Source organism: Maniola hyperantus, chromosome 6, assembly GCF_902806685.2.
Source record: "Maniola hyperantus chromosome 6, iAphHyp1.2, whole genome shotgun sequence".
Taxonomy (NCBI): Eukaryota; Metazoa; Arthropoda; class Insecta; order Lepidoptera; family Nymphalidae; genus Maniola; species Maniola hyperantus.
In genome coordinates, this window is record NC_048541.1 from 1,788,023 (window position 1) to 1,815,508 (window position 27,486).

General features: G+C 40.0%; 1 protein-coding gene across 1 annotated transcript; it reads right to left on the bottom strand.

Annotated features, from left to right (window-relative positions):
- Positions 1-16,852: 16,852 nt before the first annotated feature.
- LOC117983167 (trypsin-1-like) lies at positions 16,853-27,381 on the bottom strand. Its single transcript, XM_069499156.1, has 6 exons — positions 27,345-27,381; positions 20,497-20,680; positions 19,556-19,627; positions 18,991-19,243; positions 17,896-18,051; positions 16,853-17,029 (listed from the first exon to the last, which is right to left on the bottom strand). The coding sequence occupies exons 1-6, from the start codon at positions 27,379-27,381 to the stop codon at positions 16,853-16,855; spliced, it is 879 nt and encodes a 292-aa protein (XP_069355257.1).
- Positions 27,382-27,486: the final 105 nt, after the last annotated feature.

Here is a 27,486-nt window from a genome sequence, read left to right on the forward strand (position 1 = left end):
AAGCCTCCAGAAAGACCTGATGATGATAGCCCAAGTCAACCTGATGATGGACCTGACGATGATAGCCCAGGGCAACCTGATGATAATAGCCCAGGGCAACCTGATGATGGACCTGATGATGATAGCCCAGGGCGACCTGATGAAGGACCTGATGATGATAGCCCAGGGCAACCAGATGATGGACCTGATGATGATAGCCCAGGGCAACCTGATGATGGACCTGATGATGATAGCCCAGGGCGACCTGATGAAGGACCTGATGATGATAGCCCAGGGCAACCAGATGATGGACCTGATGATGATAGCCCAGGGCAACCTGAAGATGGACCTGATGATGATAGCCCAGGGCAACCTGATGACGGTCCTGAAAAGCCTCCAGAGCAACCTGATGAGGATCGCCCAGGGCAACCTGATGATGGATCTGATGATGATAGCCCAGGGAAACCTGATGATGGACCTGATGATGATAGCCCAGGGCAACCTAATGACGGATCTGATAATGATAGCCCGGGGCAACCTGATGACGGATCTGATGATGATGATAGCCCAGGGCAACCTGATGACGGATCTGATGATGATGATAGCCCAGGGCAACCTGATGACGGATCTGATGATGATAGCCCAGGGCAACCTGATGACGGATCTGATGATGATAGCCCAGGGCAACCTGATGACGGATCTGATGATGATAGCCCAGGGCAATCTGATGATGGACCTGATGATGATAGCCCAGGGCAACCTGATGATGGACCTGATGCTGATACACCAGGGCGACCTGATGGCGAACCTGAAAAGCCTCCAGAGCAACCTGATGAGGATCGCCCGGGTCGACCTGATGATGAATCTGATGATGATAGCCCAGGGCAACCTGTTGATGGACCTGATGATGAGAGCCCAGGGAAACCTGATGAAGGACCTGATGATGATAGCCCAGGGCAACCTGATGACGGATCTGATGATGATAGCCCAGGGCAACCTGATGATGGATCTGATGATGATAGCCCAGGGCAACCTGATGATGGATCTGATGATAATAGCCCAGGGCAACCTGATGATGGACCTGACAATGATAGCCCAGTGCGGCCTGATGACGGACCTGAAAAGCCTCCAGAGCAACCTAATGAGGATCGCCCGGGGCAACCTGATGATGATAGCCCAGGGCAACCTGATGATGGACCTGATAATAATAGCCCAGGGCAATCTGATGATGGACCTGATGATGATAGCCCAGGGCGACCTGATGACGGACCTGAAAAGCCTCCCGAGCGACCTGATGATGATAGCCCAGAGCGGCCTGATGATGGACGACCTCCAAAGCGGCCTCAAAGGCATCCTGTAGAGCGACCTCAAATGCGTCCGGCCGAGCGACCATAGTATAAGTTATTTATGTATGCATAAGGCACTTCACATTTTGATTTGATCGGCGTATGTACAACTACAGTGCGACAAGGCTCTCTTGAATGACATGGACAGGGGGGCGCTGTTGGAGAACAAAGGCTTAGAATATTCAAACAAGAACAAAGGTGACACTTGACGGCAACGTTAGTTCCGATTTTCACCACGCGCCAAGGTAGTCTTGTCGCACTGTACGAGAACTTTGCCGAAACATCGGCCAAAGTTTTAATGCAATAGCCATTTGCCTTATCTAATTTAAGTTTTAGTGATTTAGATAGTATTTTTCAAATCCGTAATGTACTACATTGATGTTTGGATGTTGTTACTTACAAGCGTGCAAAACTCTCAGTCAATGCTCCGCCTATAACGCGGCATGGCATTGACCCCACGGCACCTATCTATGCAATGTTCGTTGACTTTTGGCGTCAGTGGTGTATGATAACAATATCATACAATACACAACTGGAAAGAGACTGACTCCCTAGAGAGAGAGGCTATCCTGGTTTGGGGATCCAGGGTAATTTTAAGTAAAAATGTATTTTTTTGGAACAAATAAAGAATTATTATTATTACTATCCGTATATTTTTACTGTCACGAACGTGTACCAAATACATAGGTAAGTACATAATAACAACCAAAAAGAAATATAATCGATCTTTGGTCATTCCAAAGATCGCTTATCGATTTTGGCTTCGTAGAGCGTTGTCTCTGTCACTCATACCTATGTGACGTTTTGTCGGTCTCAAAGACAGAGACAACGCTCTTCGAAACCGCTATCTCTTTCTAAAGGTCGATATACAATATTTATCTTCCTTTACGGTACGTGGTTTGCGAGCCTGCCGGTAGCGGTACGCGTTGCGCTCGCATCGAGCTGACTGTGGTGTGGTATAGCCTTTACCTAGTTTAAGTGTAGTATAGCCCTTAATTAATAATATATGTGCTTGAATTGTGAGGAGACGAAGAATAAACGTCAAACCAAGTAGACCACAGATATGTCCAGATTTGCAACTAACTAACAGCCCCCTCAGTCCCTCGCTCAAGCAGATTTTCTTACTTGTGAAATGTCATTTCCTGTCTGTGATAATGTCATGCCTTCTACACTTCACGTTGTTTGTCAAATACTCACGTACAAATACATTTTGACAAACAAAAAAAAGTGACCACGGTGATAAGGACAAAACATAATCATTTTGTCACGTTCTAACAAGAGCTTAAATGCATCATCAACATCCATAGCTGTTGGCCAGTAGTTGGAATAGTACAATTTTGTTTATTGTTTAGGTAGGTAAAGTTAAATCTAAGAATCAGTTACATCTGTAATGTTGTGTGTGTGTGGCACCTAGTACATATACCTACATTGTGTGGCTAGCACAGACAGTACTCTTATTATAAATGCGAAAGTGTGTTTGTTTGTTGGTTTGTCCTTCAATCACGTCGCAACGATGCAACGGATTGACGTGATTTTTTGCATGGGTATAATTAACACCTGGAAAGTGACATAGGCCACTTTTTATCCCGGAAAATCAAAGTGTTCCCACGGGATTTATAAAAAACCTAATTCCACGCGGACGAAGTCGCGGGCGTTAGCTAGTCTAAATATATAAAAATCATAACTCTTTTGGCTTTGCCGTAGTCGGGAAAAGGAAAAGGTGACTGACTGACTGACTGATCTATCAACGCATAGCTCAAACTACTGGACGGATCGGGCTAAAATTTGGCATACATTTATTATATGCATGCATTTATTATAATTTAGCTATCTCGCTCTAACAGTAAGTGTCACAATAGGGCTACTTCTAAAAGTCCTTTTTCTGAGAAGTGGACGTGTTTTGATTACTTCCCCCCGTACCCCGCACACCTCATAGGTAAAGGCAATACCACACCACACGACAATGAACGCGTGCACATCTTTATTACAGCTGTAGCTGGTCGAAGTGCACCAGTCCCCCCTTCACCATTTTACCACCGAACCGCAAGACGTCGGGCGAGTTTCCATCCTTATGTCGTCGACATTCCATCTACACGCACGAAACGTTTTGCGTCATCATTCCTCATACGCATGGCTAAGGTTTGGAATACTCTTCCACGATATGTGTTTCCTACCAATTACAACCCGGGTATCTTTAAAACAAGAGTCAATAGGCATCTTCTAGGTAAATAAATAAATAAAATAAAAATCTTTTTTATTCGTATAAACTTTTACAAGTACTTACGAATAGTCGGATGCATCTACCACTGGTTCGGAATGCCTTAATGAATAAAAAAAAAAAAAAAAAAGACACCCACCTGGGTGTCTGGTGCACTTCGACCGTCCGCTGCGTCAGATCCTTCTTTCCACGCACATGCAAACTGTGGAACCAACTCCCATCGGTGGTGTTCCCACTAGATTACAACATGGGGTTATTCAAGGGGCGGACCAACAAGTTCCTAAAAGGCCGGCAACCTTGGACGATCTAACCTATAGATCGTCCAAGCCGGCAACGCATCGGCGGTTCCTCTGGTTCTGCAAATGTTCATGGGCGGCGGTAATCACTTAACATCTGATGACCCCTGCTCGTTTGCTCGCTATCTCTATATAAAAAAAAGCTGCATCTTAGGCTGCACATTATGCTAAAAGTATAATGATAATCATTATCATCATCATCATGATCAACCCATCACTGGCTCACTACAGAGCACAGGTCTCCTCTCAGAGTGAGAAGGGTTTTGGCCATAGTCTACCACGCTGGCCAAGTGCGGATTGGCAGACTTCACACACCTTTGAGAACATTAGGGAGAACTCTCAGGCATGCAGGTTTCCACACGATGTTTTCCTTCACCGTTAAAGCAAGTGATATTTTAATTACTTAAAAACGCATATAACTCCGAAAAGTTAGAGGTGCATGCCCTAGATCGAACCCCCGACCTCCGATTAGAAGGCGGACGTCCCAACCACTAGGCTATCACAGCTTATTAGAAATTTGGAATGGAGATAGATTATACCCTGGATTAACACATAGGCTACTTTTTATCCCGGAAAATCCCGCGGGATTTTGAAAAATGTAAATCCACGCGGGCGAAGTCGTGGGCATCAGCTAGTATAGTAACATGAAATCAAACCTTCATATTCAAGGTAATTATTGCAATATTATTAAAAAGTATAACGATAATAGTTATTATTATATTTTTTAATACACAGATACCTACATATAAGGGTATTTAATTAGGGAGCTAGTATTAATCTCTACATAGTATAAAACAAAGTCGCTTTTCACCGTCTGTATGTACCTACGCTAAGATCTTTTAAAAAACGCAATGGATTTTAACTCTGTTTTCATTCAAGGGAAGGTTTATTACATACTAGCTAATAACCGCCGCGGCTTCGCTCGCGTGGATTTAGGTATTTAAAAATCCCGTATGCACTTGTGATTTTCCAGGACAAAAAGTAGCCTATCCGTAGTAGCCCGTCCCCAAGATGCAAGATAATATCTCAGTACCAAAGGAGAATGACAGATCCTGGCCCACCAATTTACACACAATACAAATTATTGATAATTATCCTAGTATTAAATAACCATTTAAAAATTAAAAATTGTGATTTTAAACTTGCGGATGTTTTTATTAGTTTCCATTTAGTTTCACAATATTATAGGTAAATTGCATATAACCTATAATCATTGTGACTTAAACTTAGATTTAATGAAAAACCGCAAGTTCTAGAGGTGTTAAATCCTATGTTTAGTTATCAGTGATGAAACAGCAACAAAATGCTCCATAAAGCATACGTGTAAACGATTTTTAAATAATAAAGAAATTCTGTCATTGTCCTTTCTCGCTCGCCCCGTACACCCGCACATAAGATTTGAAATACCTTTACCAGCATCAGTTTTCCCCTCCAATTAAAATATCAAGAGTGAATAGGCATCTTCTAGGCAAGCGCGCTCCATCTTAGGCTGCATCATCACTTGCCACCGTCTGTTGCAGCCAAGCGCTAGTCTGTAAATTAAAAAAAAAACGTCACCTGCGCTCGCCGCACCGGTGGCCCTACCGCGGTTGTTTGACAGCTACAATGTCACGATCGCAATCATCTCTGATTGGTTAATGCTCGCTCACTATTGGCTACAATGCATTGTTGCAACAAGAATCGCACAAATTCAGCCAATCAGAACAATTGAGATTGTAATAATGATGGATGCAGGTTTTAGACAATCACCCTACTGGTAAGCACAGTGCGGTTGTGCGGGGTGTTTCCACCCCGATTAATTGTCATCTACTTAAACTGTCACGTACTATATATTGCAACCATGCGAAGCCGGGGCGGGTCGCTAGTCTGCTAATAAGGCAATGTCATGTGGGTACTATATAATAATTAATGTTATGCAAATGAGGTGTCCAGTTAGAAATATTCGTATAAGTATATGTAGAACCGCATCATCACTTGGTATTTGTTAAGTTCGAAGCTAAGTAATGTTGTTTTACTTGTTATGTTTTTTTGTGATCGTGACGTCGGCTTATCCTGGTAGAGTATTTAATTTAATATTAATTTAAATTAAAGCACGTGATATTTAATCAATTAAAACGCACATAACTCCGAAAAGTTAGAGGTGCGTACCCGGGATCGAACACCCGACCTCCGATTAGAAGGCGGACGTCATACCCACAAGGCTATCACAGCTTAAAGTTCCAAACTTTGAATCTGTTTTCAGAAAATGATGTCATTTCGGAAAAGGTTACTGTGACAGAAAGAGTCCAGGGGAGGATTTCTGGAGGGCGCGAATCAGCTACTGAGAACGAATTCCAAGTGCAAATAACCAGAGAGGGTGCACTATTCTGTTCTGGTGCCATTTTCAACGAGAGGTACATACTGACTGCCGCTCACTGCGTTGAAGAGTAAGTTTCATTAACCGACTTCAAAAAAGGAGGAGGTTCTCAATTTTCTCTTCTTTTATTTTCTCTTTTATAGAATTATAGACTCTTTTTTTATTTTTTTATTTTTAGGGTTCCGTACCTCAAAAGGAAAAACGGAACCCTTATAGGATCACTTTGTTGTCTGTCTGTTTGTCTGTCTGCCTGTCAAGAAACCTACAGGGTACTTCCCGTTGACATAGAATCATGAAATTTGGCAGGTAGGTTGATCTTATAGCTGACATTTGGGGAAAAATCTGAAAACAGTAAATTTAGTGTTAGATCACATAAAAAAAATTAAATTGTGGTTATGAACTAATAATTAGTATTTTCAATTTTCTAAGTAAGATAACTATATCAAGTGGGGTATCATATGAAAGGTCTTCACCTGTGCATTCTAAAACAGATTTTTATTTATTTTTATGTATCATGGTTTTTGAATTATCCTGCAAAATGTAAAAAATACCACTGTAGTACGGAACCCTCATTGCGCGAGCCTGACTCGCACTTGGCCGGATTTTTTTAAATTGTATGTATGTGCTTAAATTTTTTCGAGGTTTCTGGACCGATTTGCAATTTTTTTAATTTTTTTTTCTGTTATTTTATCTGTGAAATGGTTAATCTCTAGTCCATATTATACGAATCGAGGATCTTCTAGGTACTTTAACGACGTATATTTTCATTTTTCCAGTGCGGAGCCGGAAGACGTTACCGTTCGAGCTGGTAGTAGATTCCTCGGTCAGGGGATGGTGATACCCATTACCAAAATAGTGCAGCATCCGGATTACGACTATCCGCAAAGTAACTTTGACATTGCATACATGCGGACGTTGAATACACTCGTCTTTGATTATAACCTTGACCCGTTTTTGGCTCCTGTTTATATATATGAAGCAGACATAGACGAATTGCCAAACGAATTGGAAATAGATGGCTGGGGATTTCAAGGGGTGAATATAAGTTTAATATTAATTCCTTTTTAACCCATAAAATGTGAAAATAGGCAAATTAAAGAGGGAGGTAAAGTACCTAGAAGACTACGATTAAGATGGCAGACACGGTCTGCCCGCGAAATTTAAGTTTAATTTGGTTTTTCGCAATTTGTAAACTAATACGACAAAGTAGACTTATCTTCTGCCCTGCTCTGATGCACAAACGTAGCGTCCACCTAGGGAGACACATCATTTATCCGGAGGATGTTACTTCAATTCCAGTCAAGAAGGTGCTGCTGTATCTGGCGGCCACAGGATTTGATAAGGAAGTATGAAGTGGAGGCAAACACAATAGATCGGAGACGGTCGCAGTGATTCAGGGATAGCAAGGACCTGTATAGCCCCAAAGAAGAAAGAAGAAGAAGAAGTAGACTTATGGCATTTAAATTAAGCCCCTAGCAGTATCATTTTCACAGGCTTATATAAAAATCTTTACTTGAAAGTGTCCAGAAATTCGTCAAAATAATGAGTTTGACATGAGCTACTTACAAATTATATATATAGGTTTTTTTCATCCCAATTGCTTATTGTTTTTAATCCAGATACAAGTCAGCCCTTGACTGCAATCTCACCTGGTGGTAAGTGATGATACAATAGAAGATGGATGCGGGCTAACCTGGCAGGGCTATGTCAGTTCTTATTAAACCCATACCCCTTTGGTCAGCATCGTACTGGAACGCTAAATCGCTTGGCGGCACGGCTTTGGCGGTAGGGAGGTAACAAGCCACGGAGCCTCCCACCAGACAAATTGTTTCCAATGTGAACAACCCACCACCTCCCATGGCCCCACCAACCTCGCGGTTATATGGGCCGAAACGCGGGAGGATGTAATATGTACGAATTGTCAGTTTAAACGTAGCATGTTCATATTAGCTGTAACATAAAAATGCAACTCCTCAATATATCGAAGTAGGTTGCCTGCACATCGGATTGAAAGAGAGGTGATGCTAAATTATGTAGGTTAGGTAGTTAAGCAATAAGATTAAACAATAGTATGTAAGATTTCTTTATTGGTATTGTTAGCGCATAAGAGGAGTAGATCATAAGCCGGCTCTCAATAAACATCTTCCACCGTTGCCGCATTTAATTATTACCATACGGCCACAACATATCTCAAGGACACCCGTTCGGTACTTGCTCGGTGGCTCTTTCCAATGTGAACAGCTTCAAATGTTTGTTTTGCAGCGCGATGGTAAAATGCAGCTTAGTGAGGAGATGAGGGAGGTGGTGTTGCCAATTATAAGTAACGCAGAATGTCAGCTTTATTATGGTGCAATGATCACCAAGAACATGCTCTGTGCGTACAGCCTCCGGGACACGTCGCAAGGGGCTTGCAAGGTAATGTAACCACTTACAGTAATAGGTAGGTGAGGCTTAGTAATACTAGTAATATAATAAAGGCTTAGTAATACTAGTAATATAGTAACATCTACTTAGTAATATAACAAAGGTGTCAACGCACTTGAGGTGCGCTGTGCGACGCGACTTGGCGCGGCGCGCACGGTATCTTGTACGGAGCAAGGCGCTGCTGCCGCATCGGTCGCGTCGCGTCGCAAAGAGCAGCGCAAACGTGTCGCATGGGAAATAGCGAGGAAAGAAGGCAGAGACGTAGTGTGGCTGCGTGGCGTTACTCGCATGCCGCACGCCATGCTTGTCGTTCGAGTATGAACGCAAGTAACGTAGCCACACTTCGTCTCTGCCTCCTTTCTTCGCTACTTCCCATGCGACACGGGCAGTCTGTGGCCGGGAGGTTAGGGTTACTGTGTTTCTTTCTTAGGGCGATGGAGGTGGCCCAGCGGTTGAGGAAGGGCGGAGAAGATTGCTCGGGATCAGTTCCTTTACTGTCGGCTGTGGTCCTGGCATGGGGCCCAGTGTCTTTACTTACGTCGAGGCGAGGGAGATACGCGACTTTATAATAAATGGCACAAGACTGAGTGAAAACCCCTCCGAACGATCTGGGCATCATCATGCTGGACGACCTGAAAGGCCTCCGAAGCGGCCTGAACATCATGCCCCCCAACAACCTGAGGAGGTGGGGTGTGAGGGGGAGGTAGGGGTGCTTTCTCACCCCTGATACCACTCTCATTACAAGGTAATGGACCGTTTCAGAGAAAAAAAAGTATTACCCAACTAATATTATAAATGTGGATGACTCAATCACGCAAAAACGGCTTAACAGATTTGGATGAAATTTAGAATGGAGATAGATTATACCCTGGATTGACATATAGGCTATCAAAGAGTTCCCGCGGGATTTTGCAAAATGTAAATCCACGCGGACGAAGTCGCGAGCATCAGCTATTAATTTATAAACTAACCCCAAACTATGATATTTAGTATTAAATAAAGGGGTGGAGGGTAGGAGGTGTACACGCTCCTCCCCTGCAAGCCAAAATCGGCGATTCATATAACAGTTTCCAAGATGTTAATTTTTTAAATTTTGTGATTTCCAGATTAGTTTCACCGAAATTTGGCCTGAACTTTTCTTAGTTGAGGGAGGAGCCTAGGGAGTATACTCAAGACACAACGGTTCCGAACAACCTGAACATCGTCCTTTCGAGCGACCTGAATATGCTCCCGAGCGACCTGAACATCGTTTACCTTCTGAAGTTCTTACTGTTGTTACAGTCCGTAGACTGAGTAAAAATCTAGACAAAGGAACGTTTGCTTTCTCATTCACACTAAAAAGAGAGCACAGATAAAGTTACTAATGTATAAAGTTACTAATAAACAGAGACGCAGCTAACCTATTTTTTGTCCCTTATCGTGTAACCGGTTTTTTTTCAAGGACTACAACTTTAGTTGCAAAACGAACTTTGGGAATTCGTGGCGTCATTGTATTTCTCATTAGTTATTTACTTGTTTTCACATGAAAAACGTTTTTTGTATTTTTTTTTTGTATTTATTTATTTATTAAAGAAGAATATTTGCAGGTTACAACAAGTTTGGTGCATTCATAAACTTTAAATAAGTTTTTCCGTACACCAGTGCCGTCGACAGTCGATAGGTACCTACACGTAACATTAATTTATTGTTATACTCAATACTTAACAGCTAACTAACAATTACTTAATATAAACTAACAACATTAAGCTAAATGTGGGTTATTTTAAACTTACTATACATTAAAAAGTATTTTAGACTTAATATACATAATAGGTAAAAAACACAATCATTTATATATAATACAAATATTGTTGATCGGTTAATACAAATATTGACTACTGAACAATGGTAATTGTCGTATTATTCATCGTTACGGCGTGTATCGCTATCTCAGACGCGGTTACACCACACGAGTAGATATATAGACCAGAGGGGAAGCTTCATACTAGCGGCTGGCTGTAGGTTCACTCACTCATAGCGCAGCTCAGGCACACCACGACGTGTCACGGACGCTCCGTTTGCCGCCGTTTGCCATCGAACTGGGCGCAAACGGAGCGTCCGTGACATGTCGTGGTGTGCGTGAGCTAGTATGAAGCTTATCTACTCGTGTGGTTACACAGTACTTTAGTCTAGCTTTTTTAATCAGTCTACGAGTCGAGCCCACATGTCACTTTTCCCGTGCAAGTTTTTTGACACGATGCTACGGCTCGCGGCGTGTCGCGGCAGTAGACCATTCACCAATCAAAACTTTCAGTGCAAAGTTTCCACTATCATCACATGACACACATCAATTTTATTTCAATTAAATACAAATCTGTGACTAAGTATTTTTTTGTTACCTTTCCACCTTTATTCTCTTAAGTGATCTGCGTATATTATTATGGTGAGCAATAATTGAAAACAGAGGGCTCCATACTAAAGAAGAAGTAAAACAAAAAGACCGGGAGCCGCAGCAGAAATGACTGAAACCGGCAAGCGGCGCAAGTATGCCTCTCGTATCCAGAGTTACATTTTTGTTCCGACTATTATAATATTATTCTGTGGTTCCGTGGATACCCTGGGGGCCATGGAGTGCTAAAAAAAATTAGAAAGAAAACTTTTATTTGATCACTACACACTACAATAAACCTTGAAACTAATATAATATACTAAATATAGTGTAGTGTAATATAATATAGGTCTCCCACTCAGCATCATGCTGCAGCAAACTGCAGCGCTGGTTTTCAGTGGGAACAACAACAATGGGACAATTTATATAAATACCTTAGAAATGCTTTTTGGACCTTTTCAAGTAGCAAGGTGTAAGTGCTTTCATATGGATTCCAAATACAAGCGCTGGTTTCTAGCTTGGCACCAACCAAAGCGTCAAATAGTAGTTTTATCGTGTGACAATTTTGAAAATCTCGAGTATTACGCAAAACAAACCCCAACCGCTGGAATGATTCGGAGGCGAGTGTAGAAATATTATGGTCATGGAATGTCAGTTTATGGTCAAATATTACTCCCAAGTCCTTTACATTACTTTGTCTGGGCAATAATTGAACTCCGTTCATTTTATACGGGACGAAAACTGGACACCTTCCGCGTCCTCAAGTCATGACCGAACATTTATTGGTGTTGAACTCCATTCTGTTTTGGTCGCTCCGTTTGATGACAGCATCGATATCATTCTGGAGTTCAACACATTCGGCCTCAGATTTTATTTCCATAAACAATATTTCAGGTCGTCAGCGTATAGCACACTTGGCCCTTTGTCATGAACTAATAATTAGTGTTTTCAATTTTGAAGTAAGATAACTATATCAAGTGGGGTATCCTAAGAAAGGTCTTCATCTGCACATTCTAAAACAGATTTTTATTTATTTTTAAGCATCATAGTTTTCGAATTATCGTGCAAAATGTCGAAAAAATACGATTGAGTACGGAACCCTCGTTGCGCGAGCCTGACTCGCACTAGTTACGTAAGGGCGGCTACCTGGAGCGGGGGTTGAAGGCAGAAGTCCTTTTTGGTTACGAAAATGATTTAATTAGGACATTCGTGTCGACGTTGGGACACGAAGGCCTTTACTTAACTATATCTTATCTAAATTACAAATACTACTTATGCTAGATTAATGCTACCTTAAAACTAACTCTATCGATTTTATATCGATTTCCCCTCTACCGTTCTGTGGTCGGTTAGCACCAGAGATCACGTACAGAGCTGGCTGCAGACCTTGATGACTCTATGTGCCGGAACGTGATGAGATGGCATATTTCCACACGTAGCTGGGCTGCTAGACGACATGTTAGCTCCCCCGGCGATGCCTGGGTTTTATATAGATAGGTAAGGATAGCTGTATCCGTAACACCTCCACCCTCAGTGCGGCGACCATTGTAGTAATTTTAACGGAAATGTCGCCGGAACGTCCTCGGAGGTTTCCACCCTCAGTCTGGAGGGCTGCTGCTGGACTTCGTTCGTGAAGATGAAGCATCTGTAATGGGCTAGTCGAGTCGTACCGTTGAAAGTGAAGCCGAATATTGCGGCATACTGGTAGTATTGAAGTAGTTCTTAATTCATGGATAATGGTTGAGCTGCTTTCTCTGAGCCTCCTTAGACAGAGAGATAGGCGTGGATTATCACGTTTTATGTATCTCCTGTAACAGTAGTTGATGTGTTCTCCGGATAAATTGGTTCCTCAGTGAGTGATATTTTCTGCTCACGTAGTTTTGAAGAACTGACCTTCGGGCATTCAGCCTCAATGTAAATGAAAACCTTAGAATTGGTTGAGATAAAAATGTGCATATGGTACTATAACTACTACGATAGGTATATTAAAAGCAAAGTGGTATAATTGACAGAATGTACTAATTAATTCGAGCTAAATTGATAAAAAAATCTGAACTAAATGTAATGTAAAAAGAAACCTAAGGACTACAACTGCATGAATTTTGTTAAATGATAAGCTAACTGTCTACTCGTTATAACTAGATAGGTAACTATGACTTATTATATACCTACTTACTTTTAGAAAGAACTTTTTAAAATTATATTATATTTTTGAATAAGGCGTAGGTAAGTACATTGAGTTATCAATGATCTAACCATTTCTACTTACTTTTGATCTGGGAATGATGTAGGTTCTGCTCAAGATTTCTTGCATATTTTCGGTTCAAGGCACGAAAATTTACAGGAAGTGAGCATTAGGTATACCTACTTTATGCTAAATTTGCTCATTATTTTATAGTCACAATGTGACACAAGTAAGAGCTTTCTTAACCTTTTTCCAGTTAGTGGTACACCTAGTTTTGCTATAATTTAGAAGAAATAATAAATTCTAAAATGTAAAAGGTCTATAGTAAAGAATGTATATATGTGTTGAAATAATTATCTAATTGCAAAAACTAATTATTTTAAAGATATAGTGTTATAGTTCTTGGTAAAACATAGGAATATAGTAGTCCTATCGGTTGGCTGAAAGTTGATCGTGTGAAAAGACAAATTCTATATCTTTGTAATTTAATGTCTGGAAAGAATTGCACATACCTATCTAATTAATTTACTTTATTACCTGTCTTTTAAAACGTGATTTTGTAAAGGGACCGCGAATTTTCTTTCGTGTATATAAATGTATAGTATGGTGTTGGGAATTCGAGGTTTGGTTAGGAATTTTGGAAATAGGATTCTGTACCTTCGTATGCTTAGTGTTAATTTGACTTAAACTCGGCTTTTCCTGTGACTTTGCCTGTAATTTTGATTTTTCCAAATGATTAACGGACCTGGATTTATTTAACGGGGTATCCGCGTTCGTTTCTGAAACCTTTTTATTAATAATTGTATAATCGTATTCACTTAACTTTAAATTCCATCGCGTAATACGTGGACCTAATTCTTTGAACTTGAGTAAATTTTGAAAATTAGAAATCAAATTAAACTTTTTACCAAAAAGATACGGCCTAAAGTATTTTGTGGCCCAGACTATTGCAAGAAGTTCTTTTTTATTCGTAGGATATTTAGTTTCACTATCATTCAAAGTTCTGGAAGAGTATGCAATAGGCATATCGGCGCCAAGAGGGCCTTGCGTAAGCGTTGCACTTAAAGTGGTTTCTGATGCGTATGTAGTTAAATTTAATTCTTTTCCAAAATCTGTATATGCTAGGATAGGCATATTTTTAACAAGAATTTGACACTGTCTGAAACAATTAACGAATTCTGAATCAAAATTTAATTTCGCTCCTTTCTTCAAGCACGATGTTAAAGGCTTGGTCACACTTGCGAAGTCGGGTATGAATCTTCTGTAAAAGCCAAGGATGCCTAAAAATTCCTTAATCTGCTGGCGATTTTTAGGTAATGGGTAATTTAAAATATGTAAAACATAATGTGGGTTTGGTTTTATACCATCTGGAGAATACATGTGACAGAATGGCGTTTCGCGTTTGAAAAATTCAGATTTATCTAACTGGATTTTTAAATTGAAGTTTCTAAATCGTTCGAACGAATCTCGCAAATTGAGTATGTGTTCCTGTAAGGATGTTGAAAAAATTACAATTTTGTCAAAAAGGGTTGTACAATTTTGTAGGCCTTGAAGGACACTGTCCATAAGATCTTCGGAAATTGTATATGAATTTTGTATGTCTAAAGTCGTAAAGTACAAAGACCTCCCGATTTTATCCAGAAAGTTGGTAAAATCACTCGGATTCTTTTTATCTAATTTATTAAGTTGTCGGAAATCGACAGTTAAATTACCTATATTAGAAAGAAATACATCTGGAAATTCTTTACAAAGGTTAATTAAATTCATTGTCTCCTCTGCATTTAACTGTTCTATGGGCAAACGTGATATTATGAAATCGTAATTCTGCCTATCGTCAGCAACGGTGTCAATTTCATTTTCACACCGGGTCGGCACGTATTGTTGGGAATTAGAATATTGGTCCGATATATTATTATATACAGGAATTTTACGTTCCGGAGTTTCCAGTGTACTGTGTAGATTTAAGTCCACCTGTGGGCAAATTTTTGAATCAGGGTGAGGTTGGCATGGGATATAAGTGCTTGAAGGGTATTGAGGTTCTGAAGGAATGTGTTTTTGGGACATTGAGTATTTTCGTGATCTAGAAGGGGAATTCGTACCACTATAATAATTTCGCTGTGAATAAAAATAATAAGGTCTACGAGTATGCTTATAATAATTTTGAAAAAAATTAGTTCTGTTCTGTAGATGTATTATATTTAATTCTTCTTTGGCAAATTCAAGAGCAGTTTGCAGCGTGGGGGGTCTCATACACCTTACTCTTGACCCTAAAGGTTCTCTTAAACCTTTTAAGAACGTTTTAAGGGCTAACTTTTGATAGAGTGTTATTTTTACTTCGACAGTAGTTTTGACAGTTTCGTGTAGCTCTACATACGTAATAAGTGTGCAGAGTAAATTTTGAACTTTTTCGTAAAATATTTGTACTGTATCTGGACCCTGAATTAAATATGATAAGTCTGTTAGTAAGGTTATTTCATCTCGGTAATCGGAAAAACTGTTAACTAATGTATCTTTAATTTTATTCCAATCATCGGAAATTCCGTAGGCTGATATAGTTCTTGCTGCAGATCCGGTAATTTTATTAAGAATTCCGCTAATCAAGGAAAGGTTTGAAAGCTCATACTCTTGACCTGGATTTAAAAATGAGCGCACTAATTGGTCGGCTAAATTAATAAATCTCGTTAAAGTATAAGAATTTCCATCAAAATTCGGTAAAAACTTAAGTGACTTATTTATTCTATCTAACAAATCTACTTGGCTAAGTTCCGTCATTTTTTAAATATTCTAAACTGTCCTACCTAAAGGTATCAAATAATTAAATTACCAAAACTCAATAAAATGAAAGTATCTACTACGCGGGTGAAAATCGTAATAAAAAATCGTATTAGTTATAAAATTATAGTACCCTGCGCAAAAGTTAATATAACAACCAATAAAAAGGATTTCATGTACTTACAAAACCAAAGTCGCTGGCGAGCTTCGATCCATCGATTTCCAGTACGACTCGAAGTCTTCAGCGGCAGCTCCTATGACAGCTGCTCCTCGTAGGTTCTGTAGTCCCGACAAGGAAGTTGACGGCGTTGACCTGATTTTAGGGGATGCACCACGACGACCTTGAACATCCAGGACTATCCTTTAAGACTGCGCCAGTTACGTAAGGGCGGCTACCTGGAGCGGGGGTTGAAGGCAGAAGTCCTTTTTGGTTACGAAAATGATTTAATTAGGACATTCGTGTCGACGTTGGGACACGAAGGCCTTTACTTAACTATATCTTATCTAAATTACAAATACTACTTATGCTAGATTAATGCTACCTTAAAACTAACTCTATCGATTTTATATCGATTTCCCCTCTACCGTTCTGTGGTCGGTTAGCACCAGAGATCACGTACAGAGCTGGCTGCAGACCTTGATGACTCTATGTGCCGGAACGTGATGAGATGGCATATTTCCACACGTAGCTGGGCTGCTAGACGACATGTTAGCTCCCCCGGCGATGCCTGGGTTTTATATAGATAGGTAAGGATAGCTGTATCCGTAACACACTTGGCTGGTTTTATTTATTGCAGAGAGTAAGAATACAGGATACACTTAAAAAAAACAAAAGGTGTACATCAATGAAATTAATTTAAATCTCGAATAAGTAACGTAAATAATAATTGTGGAAAACATGTCAAAAGTTAAAGTTTATCTGATTTCACGTACTGAACTCCGGTACTTTTGGTAACGAACTCGCGTATTTCCTTGGCTCTGAGGTAAGTGAAAATGCTCGGATACATGCCAGGTCCACAGTAATAAGTGTGCGAACTGATTCCATATATTTTGGAGTCAAGAGTTAGTGGTGCACCTCTGTCGCCCTAAAAAATAACAATTCAAGTATTTATAACACAGTTAACGACAGTCAGGTAAACGCGTCCCATCTTAGGCCACATCATCACTTCCCATCAGGTGTGATTGTGGTCAAGCGTATACCTATAATGAATAAATAAAAATAAAAAAAAGTTAAGGGAACTTCTAACAAAACGTCGAGGCTTCGACGTCACTGGCAGGTGTCAATTGTTAGTATATATTTGACGCAGGAATTGATGCAGGAATCGTCAATCCCTCAGTGCGTGAAGACGAAAGTCTTTAACCAATGTGTTCTTCCCGTCCTCACCTATGGTGCTAAAACGTGAACACTGATAAACGGCCTTGTTTACAAACTCAAAGTCGCTCAGCGAGCTATGGAGAGGGCTATGTTAGAAGTTTCCCTGAGGGATAAAATCCGAAATGAGGAGATCCGCAGGAGAACCAAGGTCACTGGCTTAGCCCAAACTATTAGCAAGCTGAAGTGGCAGTGGACAGGTCATGCCTGTCCTAGATGGCGATTGGAGGCGAAAAGTTCTTGAGTGGAGACCGCGTATAAGCAAGCGAAGTGTGGGACGCCCTCCAGAACGATGGACCGACGATATGAAGAGGCTGGCGGGAAGTGACTGGGTGAGGAAGGCTGAGGACCGGGTGTGGTGGCGCTCTTTAGGGAAGGCCTATGTCCAACAGTGGACTTCCACAGGGTGATGATGATTTGACGCAGGTAGCCCCTAGTTTTCTTTGAGTTTACGTCACCATAGAATAATATTTGACGTATCGTCGATTCAGGATCAAACCGAGAGTTTCTCACTCGAGTTCACTCTGATTGAACTCTGAGCTAATGTGAAATGAATAAGTAAAAAAAATAAACAATTACGTCGCAAGCTCCTTTGTCATGGTAGACAGTCTCTTCTGCGCAGAGCATGTTGACGGTGATATATTCACGTACATCTTGGTAGATATCTTCACAGTCCCACGGAGGTATCGCCTCTAGTTCTACTCCTCTGAGTACGTATGAATATGTCCTGCATGACTGAAAAACAAAAACATCAGCTCTACGCTGGCCACTGGTTTTATTTTTAGGGTTTCAAGGGCGCCAAATCGTATCATCATCAACCAATAGACGTCCACTACAGTCCAAGTCGTCATCCGTCAAAATGCCTGGCTGAACATTTTCATTGACAGCAATAGGTGACACCGTCCTTAAGTATGCAATGTCTGAGTCGTAATTGGCCTCGAGCCTGTAGTACGGATGCTGGACCGCTTCGGCGATCGGTATGGGAGTTTATACCGATACTATACCTACTATCGTACAAGATATACCACTCAGTGGCGTAGCAAAGGGCGGGCGGCGGGGGCGGGCCGCACCGGGTTTCACCTTTGTTGGGGTGACACCTACCCTGTCTCTCAACTTTGAGGAGTTGGGACTTCTAAGCATAAGGTCGTTGCTTAGTACCTACAATGTTAATTCACTATGAACACTTCCTGAATCTTGATAACTTAGGCGGGCAGTAACCCTGCAGCGTCAGGATCTAGAAACTTTTATGGGACCACCACGGAAACACCCCCTGTCAATCAAAACAAAAATTTTGCAAATCGGTCCAGAAACCTCGAAAAAATCGATGAAAATACATTAAAAAAAGGACCGAATTGAGAACCACCTCCTTTTTGGAAGTCGGTTAAAAATTTATTGCTTTTTAATTTCGATGGGGTGACACCACCAACTTCCGCACCGGGTGCCACCCAAGGTAGCTACGCCACTGATACCACTACTTATGTACCTACTTTTTTTTTGAAGAACGGCAATGCAAAATAGACAAACTCTGTGAAAATTTCTACTCTCTACCGTTCCATTACGGTTTGTGAGATACTAGCCCGCTGACAGACAGACTTATAGGGTCAGTAATAGGGTCTTCTTGGCACCCTTTGGGTATGAAAACCTGAAATTAATGATAATGTAACGGTTTGTCACCTCTGGCCCTGCGTAGGTCTGTTCCCCCCAACCAGTGACTGTGAGAAACGGTTGTTCCAAGGGGTCATCCGTCAAAATGCCTGGCTGAACATTTTCATTGAAAGCGATAGGTGACACCGTCTTTAAGTATGCAATGTCTGAGTCGTAATTGGCCCCAATCCTGAAGTACGGATGCCGGACCGCTTTGGCGATCGGTATGAGAGTTCCCTCACCGCGGAATTGGCTGCCGGCTCTAACTTCAATTTCCTTTGGACTGAAACAAGCGTAATATTCTAAATATCTAACCTAAAAGCTTCTTCTTCTTCTTCTAGTGCCTCTCCATTACTGAAGGTCAGCAGTCAGTTTTTTAAACTTCTCCCTGTCCATGGCTAGGCGGAATAGTTCTCCGACTGTTTTTATGCCAGTCCACTCCCTGATGTTACGTAGCCATGACTTCTTTCTTCTTCCCACCCCTCTTTTCCCAGCTATTTTACCCATCATGATTGTCTGCAGCAGGCAGTACCTATTGTGTCGCAAAATATGGCCCAGGTACGAGATCTTACGCTGCTTGATCGTTTTAACTAACTCGGTCTTTTTCTGCATCCGGGCAAGAACCTCAGCGTTGGATACTATAGCCGTCCAGTTTATGCGGAGCATCCTGCGATACGTCCAATCTAAAAGCTTGGATATAGCAAAAGGTGCTGGATCAGATAACATAATTAGCTTATGCTCGCGCCTTCGTTCGCGTGGACTAATCAAATTTTACGCATATTTTACCCCTCCAAGGGTTGAATTTACAAAAATCGTTCCTTAGCGGATGCCTACGTCATATAAATAATAGCTATCTGCATACCAAATTTCAGCTTGATCCATCTTGAAATGTGTGTTGATAGATCAGTCAGTCAATCTGACAGACTTTCCCTTCATATAATATATAGATTACTAGATGATTCCCCGGAACTTCGTCCGCATGGATTTAGGTGTTTGAAAATCCCGTGGGAACTCTTTGATTTTCCGAGATGAAAAGTAGCCTATGTCCTTCCCTATCGGTTGAATGGAGTGAAAGGATAGCAGACAGACAGACACACTTTCGTATTTATAATATTAGTATGGATTGTATGGATTATATTTTGACTGACCTACTCGTCCTCAATACATTGAGCGGCAGTCAGTATGTAATTACTGATAATGGCGCCCGAACAATGGTACGGCTTGATTACTTGAACTACATAAGGAAACTCCTTTATGGACCCCACTGCCCCCCCCCCCCCCCCCCCCCCCCCCACCCCCCCCCCCGGCAATCCGTCCCTCTCCTTTGTCCGCGTGGCCTACACCAATTTTAAATCCTTATTTCACCCCCTTACGGGTTGAATTTTCAAAAATTCTTTCTTAGCGGATGCCTACGTCATAATAGCTATCTGCACGCCCAGCCCGATCCGTTCAGTAGTTTGAGCTGTGCGTTGATAGATCAGTCAGTCAGTCAGTCAGTCACCTTATATATATTTAGATTATTATATTTTGACTTACTCGTCCTCAATACATTGAGCGGCAGTCAGTATGTAATTCTTACTGATAATGGCGCCCGAACAATGGTACGGCTTGAGTACTTGAACTACGTACGGAAACTCCGTTATGGACTCCACTGCCACCCCTCCGGCAATGCGTCCCTCTCTTTTGTCTGTCACGGGACCATTCTCGACGACATGTTTTTCTGAAAATGAAACACAAAAGAGAAAAAAATGGAACCCTTATATAATCCTCAATAGCTCAACCGGTATAGGAGTGGACTGAAAACCGAAAGGTCGACGGTTCAAACCCCGCCCGTTGCACTATTGTCGTACCTACTCCTAGCACAATCCTGACGCTTAATTGGAGAGGAAAGGGGAATATTAGTCATTTATTCATGGCTAATATTTATTAAAAAAAAAAAAAAAAAAAGAAAAAAAAAATCCCTTTGTTCCTCTGTCGTGTCTGTCAAGATCCGTCAAGGGAATTAAAACCTATAGGGTACTTCCCGTTATATAGGGTACTAGCTGAAGCCCGCGACTTCGACCGCGTGGAATTAAGTTTTTTAAAAATCCCGTGGGAACTTATTGATTTTCCGGGATAAAAAGCCTATATGTCACTCTCCAGGTCTTTATCTATACCCATACAAAAATCACGTCAATCCGTTACACCGCTGCGACGTGATTGAAGGACAAACCAACAAACAAACACACCTTCACATTTATAATAAGGGTACTGATAGGGACTGGATGAGATGGCAATCGGAGTGGGGGCCTCGCACACAGCAACCGCGCTAATCCGGTGCGGGTGAGCGTGAGTGACAACGTGTGTGTGTGGTTCCGTACTGAGGGTTCCGTACTACAGTCGTATTTTTTCGACCTTTTGCACGATAATTCAAAAACTATGATGCATAAAAATAAATAAAGATCTGTTTTAGAATGTACAGGTGAAGACCTTTCATATGATACCCCACTTGATATAGTCACTCACTTCGAAAGTTGAAAATACTAATTATTAGTTCATGACCATAATTTAATTTTTTTTCGTGTGATCTAACCCTAAATTCACGGTTTTCAGATTTTCCCCCAAATGTCGGCTATAAGATCTACCTAATTGCCAAATTTCATGATTCTAGGTCAACGGGAAGTACCCTGTAGGTTTCTTGACAGACATACAGACAGACAGACAGACAGACAACAAAGTGATCCTATAAGGGTTCCGTTTTTCCTTTTGAGGTACGGAACCCTAAAAAGTGTTATTTCTTGTACGATGGTACCGAACCCTTCGTGAGACTCGCAATTGATCGGTTTTTAAGTGCAGTTACAATATTATAATATTAGTGTAGTAATCTACACTAATATTATAAAGAGGAAAACTTTGTTTGTTTGTTTGTTTGTTTGTTTGTTTGTTTGTTTGTTTGTTTGTACTGAATAGGCTCAAAAACTACTGGACCGATTTTAAAAATTCTTTCACCATTCGAAAGCTACATTATCCACGAGTAACATAGGCTATATTTTATTTTGGAAAAAAATAGGGTTCCGTAAGATATTTGGGTTTTTCGGACACAAGGTGTAAAAAATCAACCAGAAAAGTTACTTATTTTGCGTACGCTGCCTAAACTATAAAAGATAGAACCATAAAATGTTCTAATTAATTGTAGATCTTATAAATATCTACAAAAAAGTCCGCGACACACTATACCCATCTATGTCGAGTGAGGCACAGCAACCATTTTTTTATTTAAAAATCTTGAATTTTTTTTGGACTACATTTAAACGCGTTTATTTTACTCATGCTATTAATCCTTATCTACACTAATATTATAAAGAGGAAAACTTTGTTTGTTTGTTTGTTTGTTTGTTTGTTTGTTTGTTTGTTTGTTTGTTTGTACTGAATAGGCTCAAAAACTACTGGACCGATTTTAAAAATTCTTTCACCATTCGAAAGCTACATTATCCACGAGTAACATAGGCTATATTTTATTTTGGAAAAAAATAGGGTTCCGTAAGATATTTGGGTTTTTCGGACACAAGGTGTAAAAAATCAACCAGAAAAGTTACTTATTTTGCGTACGCTGCCTAAACTATAAAAGATAGAACCATAAAATGTTCTAATTAATTGTAGATCTTATAAATATCTACAAAAAAGTCCGCGACACACTATACCCATCTATGTCGAGTGAGGCACAGCAACCATTTTTTTATTTAAAAATCTTGAATTTTTTTGGACTACATTTAAACGCGTTTATTTTACTCATGCTATTAATCCTTATCAAAATAAATGATTTCATCACTAAGAACAGTTTATGGAGATAATATTTGGTCTTTGAATGATTAAAATTGGACGTTTGGTTTTGAAGTTATGGCGAAATTAAAATATTACGATTTCTGCTGCACGGCCCGTTGTATTATATAAAGAGGTAATGTCGTTAAGTTTGTTTGTAGGGGGTAATCTTTAGAACTACTGAACCGATTTTAAAAATTCTTTTCACCAAATTCACCAGTAGAAAGCTACATTATTCCTGAGTGACATAGGCTATACGGGATCTTTAAAAACCTAAATCTACGCGGGCGAAGCCGCGGGGATCAGCTATATTATATAAAGAGGTAATGTCGTTAAGTTTGTTTGTAGGGGGTAATCTTTAGAACTACTGAACCGATTTTAAAAATTCTTTCACCAGTAGAAAGCTACATTATTCCTGAGTGACATAGGCTATACGGGATCTTTTAAAACCTAAATCTACGCGGGCGAAGCCGCGGGGATCAGCTAGTATTATATAAAGAGGTAATGTCGTTAAGTTTGTTTGTAGGGGGTAATCTTTAGAACTACTGAACCGATTTTAAAAATTCTTTCACCAGTAGAAAGCTACATTATTCCTGAGTGACATAAGCTATACGGGATCTTTAAAAACCTAAATCTACGCGGGCGAAGCCGCGGGGATCAGCTAGTAGTACATTATAGTACAAGTGTGTAATGTTGGTGATTACCGCTGAGGCGCCATTGAGAACCGAGCCATTAGGTGAGGGTCTTAAGATAGCCGAGGACGGTAATCATCAATACACACGCGTATCATAATATGACGTTTTTCAACACACTTGTGAAGAAAACATTTATTTGTACTATTGAACACGATTTGTTTTGTATCGAAATTTTTTTAAGAACAAAGCAACTCAACCAATAAAATAAAAAATAAACTCTATATCTCACTTATTAGTAATAGCAAAGATAATATTATATTAAACAAGTATATATTATCTTTGGTAATAGCAATGAAAAAGTCACAGTTTAATTTATAGGTGTCATTATGTGCCTAATTGCGGTGAAATTATAGCCACTTTATGAGCAAGTGTGTTGAAAAAATACTAACCAGTAATTTCTTTTGCCGCTACTTTAGTTACCAAACAACATAATAAACTAAACAACTTCATAATATTAGTTACAGAACTATAAGAATGTGTCCACGATCGCGCAAGACAGCTGTTATATATTTCTGTTCTCATGGGATACCATATTTGCATAATATAATATATAAACCCACATCATACCAAAATCAGTCAAGTGCGATTCGGACTCGCACACGAAGGGTTCCGTACCATCGTACAAGAAATAACACTTTTTTACGTAGCCGTACCTCAAAAAGAAAAAAGAAACCCTAATAGGTTCGTTGTCTGTCTGCCTGTCTGTCTATCCGTCTGTCCATCTGTCCATTTAATCGTCCATCTGTCCGTCTGTCGTGTCTGTCAAGAAAACCTATAACCCCCCTTCCCGTTTACCTAGAATCATGAAATCGGGCAGGTAGATAAGTCTTACAGTACAAGTAAAGGAAAAAATTTAAAAACCGTGAATTTGTGGTTACATCGCAAAAAAAAAACTAAAATGTGTTCATGAACAAATATTGATATTTTCAACTTTTAAAGTAAGATTACTGTACTAAGTGGGGTACCTATCATATTATATGAAAGGCCTTTACTTGTACATTATGCTTAAAATAGATTTTGACAAGAAGAATTTAGTACTAGAGAGAACGCTTTTTTTTTTTAATTTTCATGGCGGCTATTTTGTAATTTTCATTATTCCAATCAATATTAGTATGAAGTACAGATATGTCTCTAAAAGCCTCATTTGCATATCTTTGTTAAATTACCCCCATCAGCAGGTGGCATAATGGCTGCTAATTAGCTCCCATATTAAGTAAACATTCAATTTATTTTATTTTCTTATCTGATACCTACCCCCTACAAAGAACCTATGTTTCAACTTTCAAGTAAAAATAACAATAGTTAAAACTTTTCTATAAAAACTTTCCCCCCTATTTTACCACCCTTAAGGGGGAATTTCCCAAATTGACTTATACAGATTTTTATTATTTAAAGCTATAAATAACCTAAATGTCGATTTTCATGTCTCTAACTTCAAAAACATAGGACTTTCATACAACCTTCGACCCCCCTTTCACAACCTATGGGGGGGGGGGGGGGGTAAATAATGATAGGTACAGTACACGGCAGAAAGTAATGTAATTCAGAGCCTCAATAGCTCAACGGACAAAGGAGTGAACTGAAAACCGAAAGGTCGACGGTTCAAACCCCACCCGTCGTACCTTCTTCTAACACAAGCTTGACGCTTAGTTGGAGAAGAAAGGGGAATATTAGTCATTTAACATGGCTAATATTCTTTAAAAAAACCGGCCAAGTGCGAGTCAGGCTCGCGCAATGAGGGTTCCGTACTACAGTCGTATTTTTTCGACATTTTGCACGATAATTCATGTTTATGTAGGTAGTGTACTTTATAAAATATATAAATAACTATACGCCCTCATCAACATTGATAAAAAAATAGAGTTAGTTTAATTATAGAAAAAAACCCGACCAAGTACGAGTCAGACTCGCGTACCGAGGGTTCCGTTCGTACAAGATATACCTAACGCTTTTATGCACATTTCCTTTTTTACACAGGAAGTTAATGACGGACTGCGCCATCTATATTTGATTTAGTAAGTAAATAATTTTTTTCGTGAACATATTTTTTTTATTACCTGCCTGCATACCTGAGAGTGTTCCATAATGTTTTTAAAGGTATGTGAAATCTGCCAATCCACACTGGGCCAACGTAGCGGACTATGGCCTAAACCCTTCTCATTCTGAGAGGAGACTTGTCCTCAGTATAGTCGATGGGTTGATTATGATGATGATGATGATGGTGAATAATATTTTTCTATTAGGTAATCCTAATTTTTCAAGATCAACTTACGCTTGAGTGATTTTAAAATTAAACATTTATTTATGAGGGCTAATTATTGTTACTTGCTAATGAGGGTAAATTATTATAAAAAAAACCGGCCAAGAGCGAGTCAGACTCGCGCACTGAGGGTTCCGTACCTACTACAATCGTATTTTATCGACATTTTGCACGATAAATCAAAAACTATTATGCCTGAAAATAAATAAAAATCTGTTTTAAAATGTACAAGTAAAGCCCTTTCACATGATACCCCACTTGGTTAAATCTTATTTTGAAAGTTCAAAATAGCATTATTTTGAATTTTTTTCTTGTGATTTTATCACAAATTCACGGTTTTTAGATTTTCCCCCTCATGTCTGCTATAAGATTTATCTTCCTGTCAAATTTCATAATTCTAGGTCAACGGGATGTACCTGTAGGTTTCTTGACAGACAGACAGACAACAAAGTGATCCTATAAGGGTTCCGTTTTTTTTTTTATAAAAAAACATTAGCCATGTTAAATGACTAATATTCCCCTTTCCTCTCCAAATAAGCATCAGGCTTGTGCTAGGAGTAGGTACGACAATAGTGCAACGGGCGGGGTTTGAACCGTCGACCTTTCGGTTTTCAGTCCACTCCTTTACCGGTTGAGCTATTGAGGCTCTGAATTACATTACTTTCTGCCGGGTACACCTACTATTATTTTACTTCCTTTTGAGGTACGGAACCCTAAAAATAATATGAGACTTTCAGGGAGAAATGCCTGATATATTATAAAAGTGTATAATATTTCATGAGCACGCATCGCCTCTGGGTTGGCTTTATAACGTCATGAATTTGTATTGTTTTTTATTTTGTTTGGTGGGTGTATCAGTTTCGACTAACTCAGGTACTGGACCAAGAGCCAGCGCTCGCCAGATCTTCGTTATTTTATAAAAGCTGAAAGTTCATCTACGTTTTGTCCCCAACGCATCGAGGAACGACCAGTGACTATGAAATTTAGATCAAGGTGGCTTTGGGAGGTAACAGGTAATAAAGGTGTAAAAATGTCAAAGTATAAAGTTTATTTTTTATACATATTCTATGGAATAGTAAATATAAGAAATCCAGTTAATGATTGCCAGACATCCTTAAATTGTGAAAGTTTAAGAGCGTCTGACAGGGGGTTGCCCGATACTAAGCCTCTTTCAATGCATGGCAAGATTTCTAATAGGTATACTATTCCGAAGAAAATATAAAAAATAGACTTAATTTTAGACATTTAGACGACCTCCCTGGCGCAGTGGTGAGCGCTGTGGTCTTAATAGTGGGAGGTCCCGGGTTCGATTCCTGGCAGGGGTTTGGAATTTTATAATTTCTAAATTTCTGGTCTGGTCTGGTGGGAGGCTTCGGCCGTGGCTAGTTAACACCCTACCGGCAAAGCCGTGCTGCCAAGCGATTTAACGTTCCGGTACGATGGCGTGTAGAAACCAAAGGGGTATGGGTTTAATAAAAACTGCCATACCCCTTCCAGGTTAGCCCGCTATCATCTTAGACTGCATCATCACTTACCACCAGGTGAGATTGCAGTCAAGGGCTAACTTGTATGTGAATTAAAAAAATTAAAAAAAAATGTTTTAGACATTAGATTTTTTACACCTTTATTACCTGTTATCTCCCAAAGCCACCATGATCCAAACTTCATAGTCGTTGATCGTACCTCCCTGTGTGGGGACAATACACAGAGAAACTTTCAGCTTTTACAAAATAACGAAGGACTATCAGACGCTGGCTCTCTTTCTATACGTTT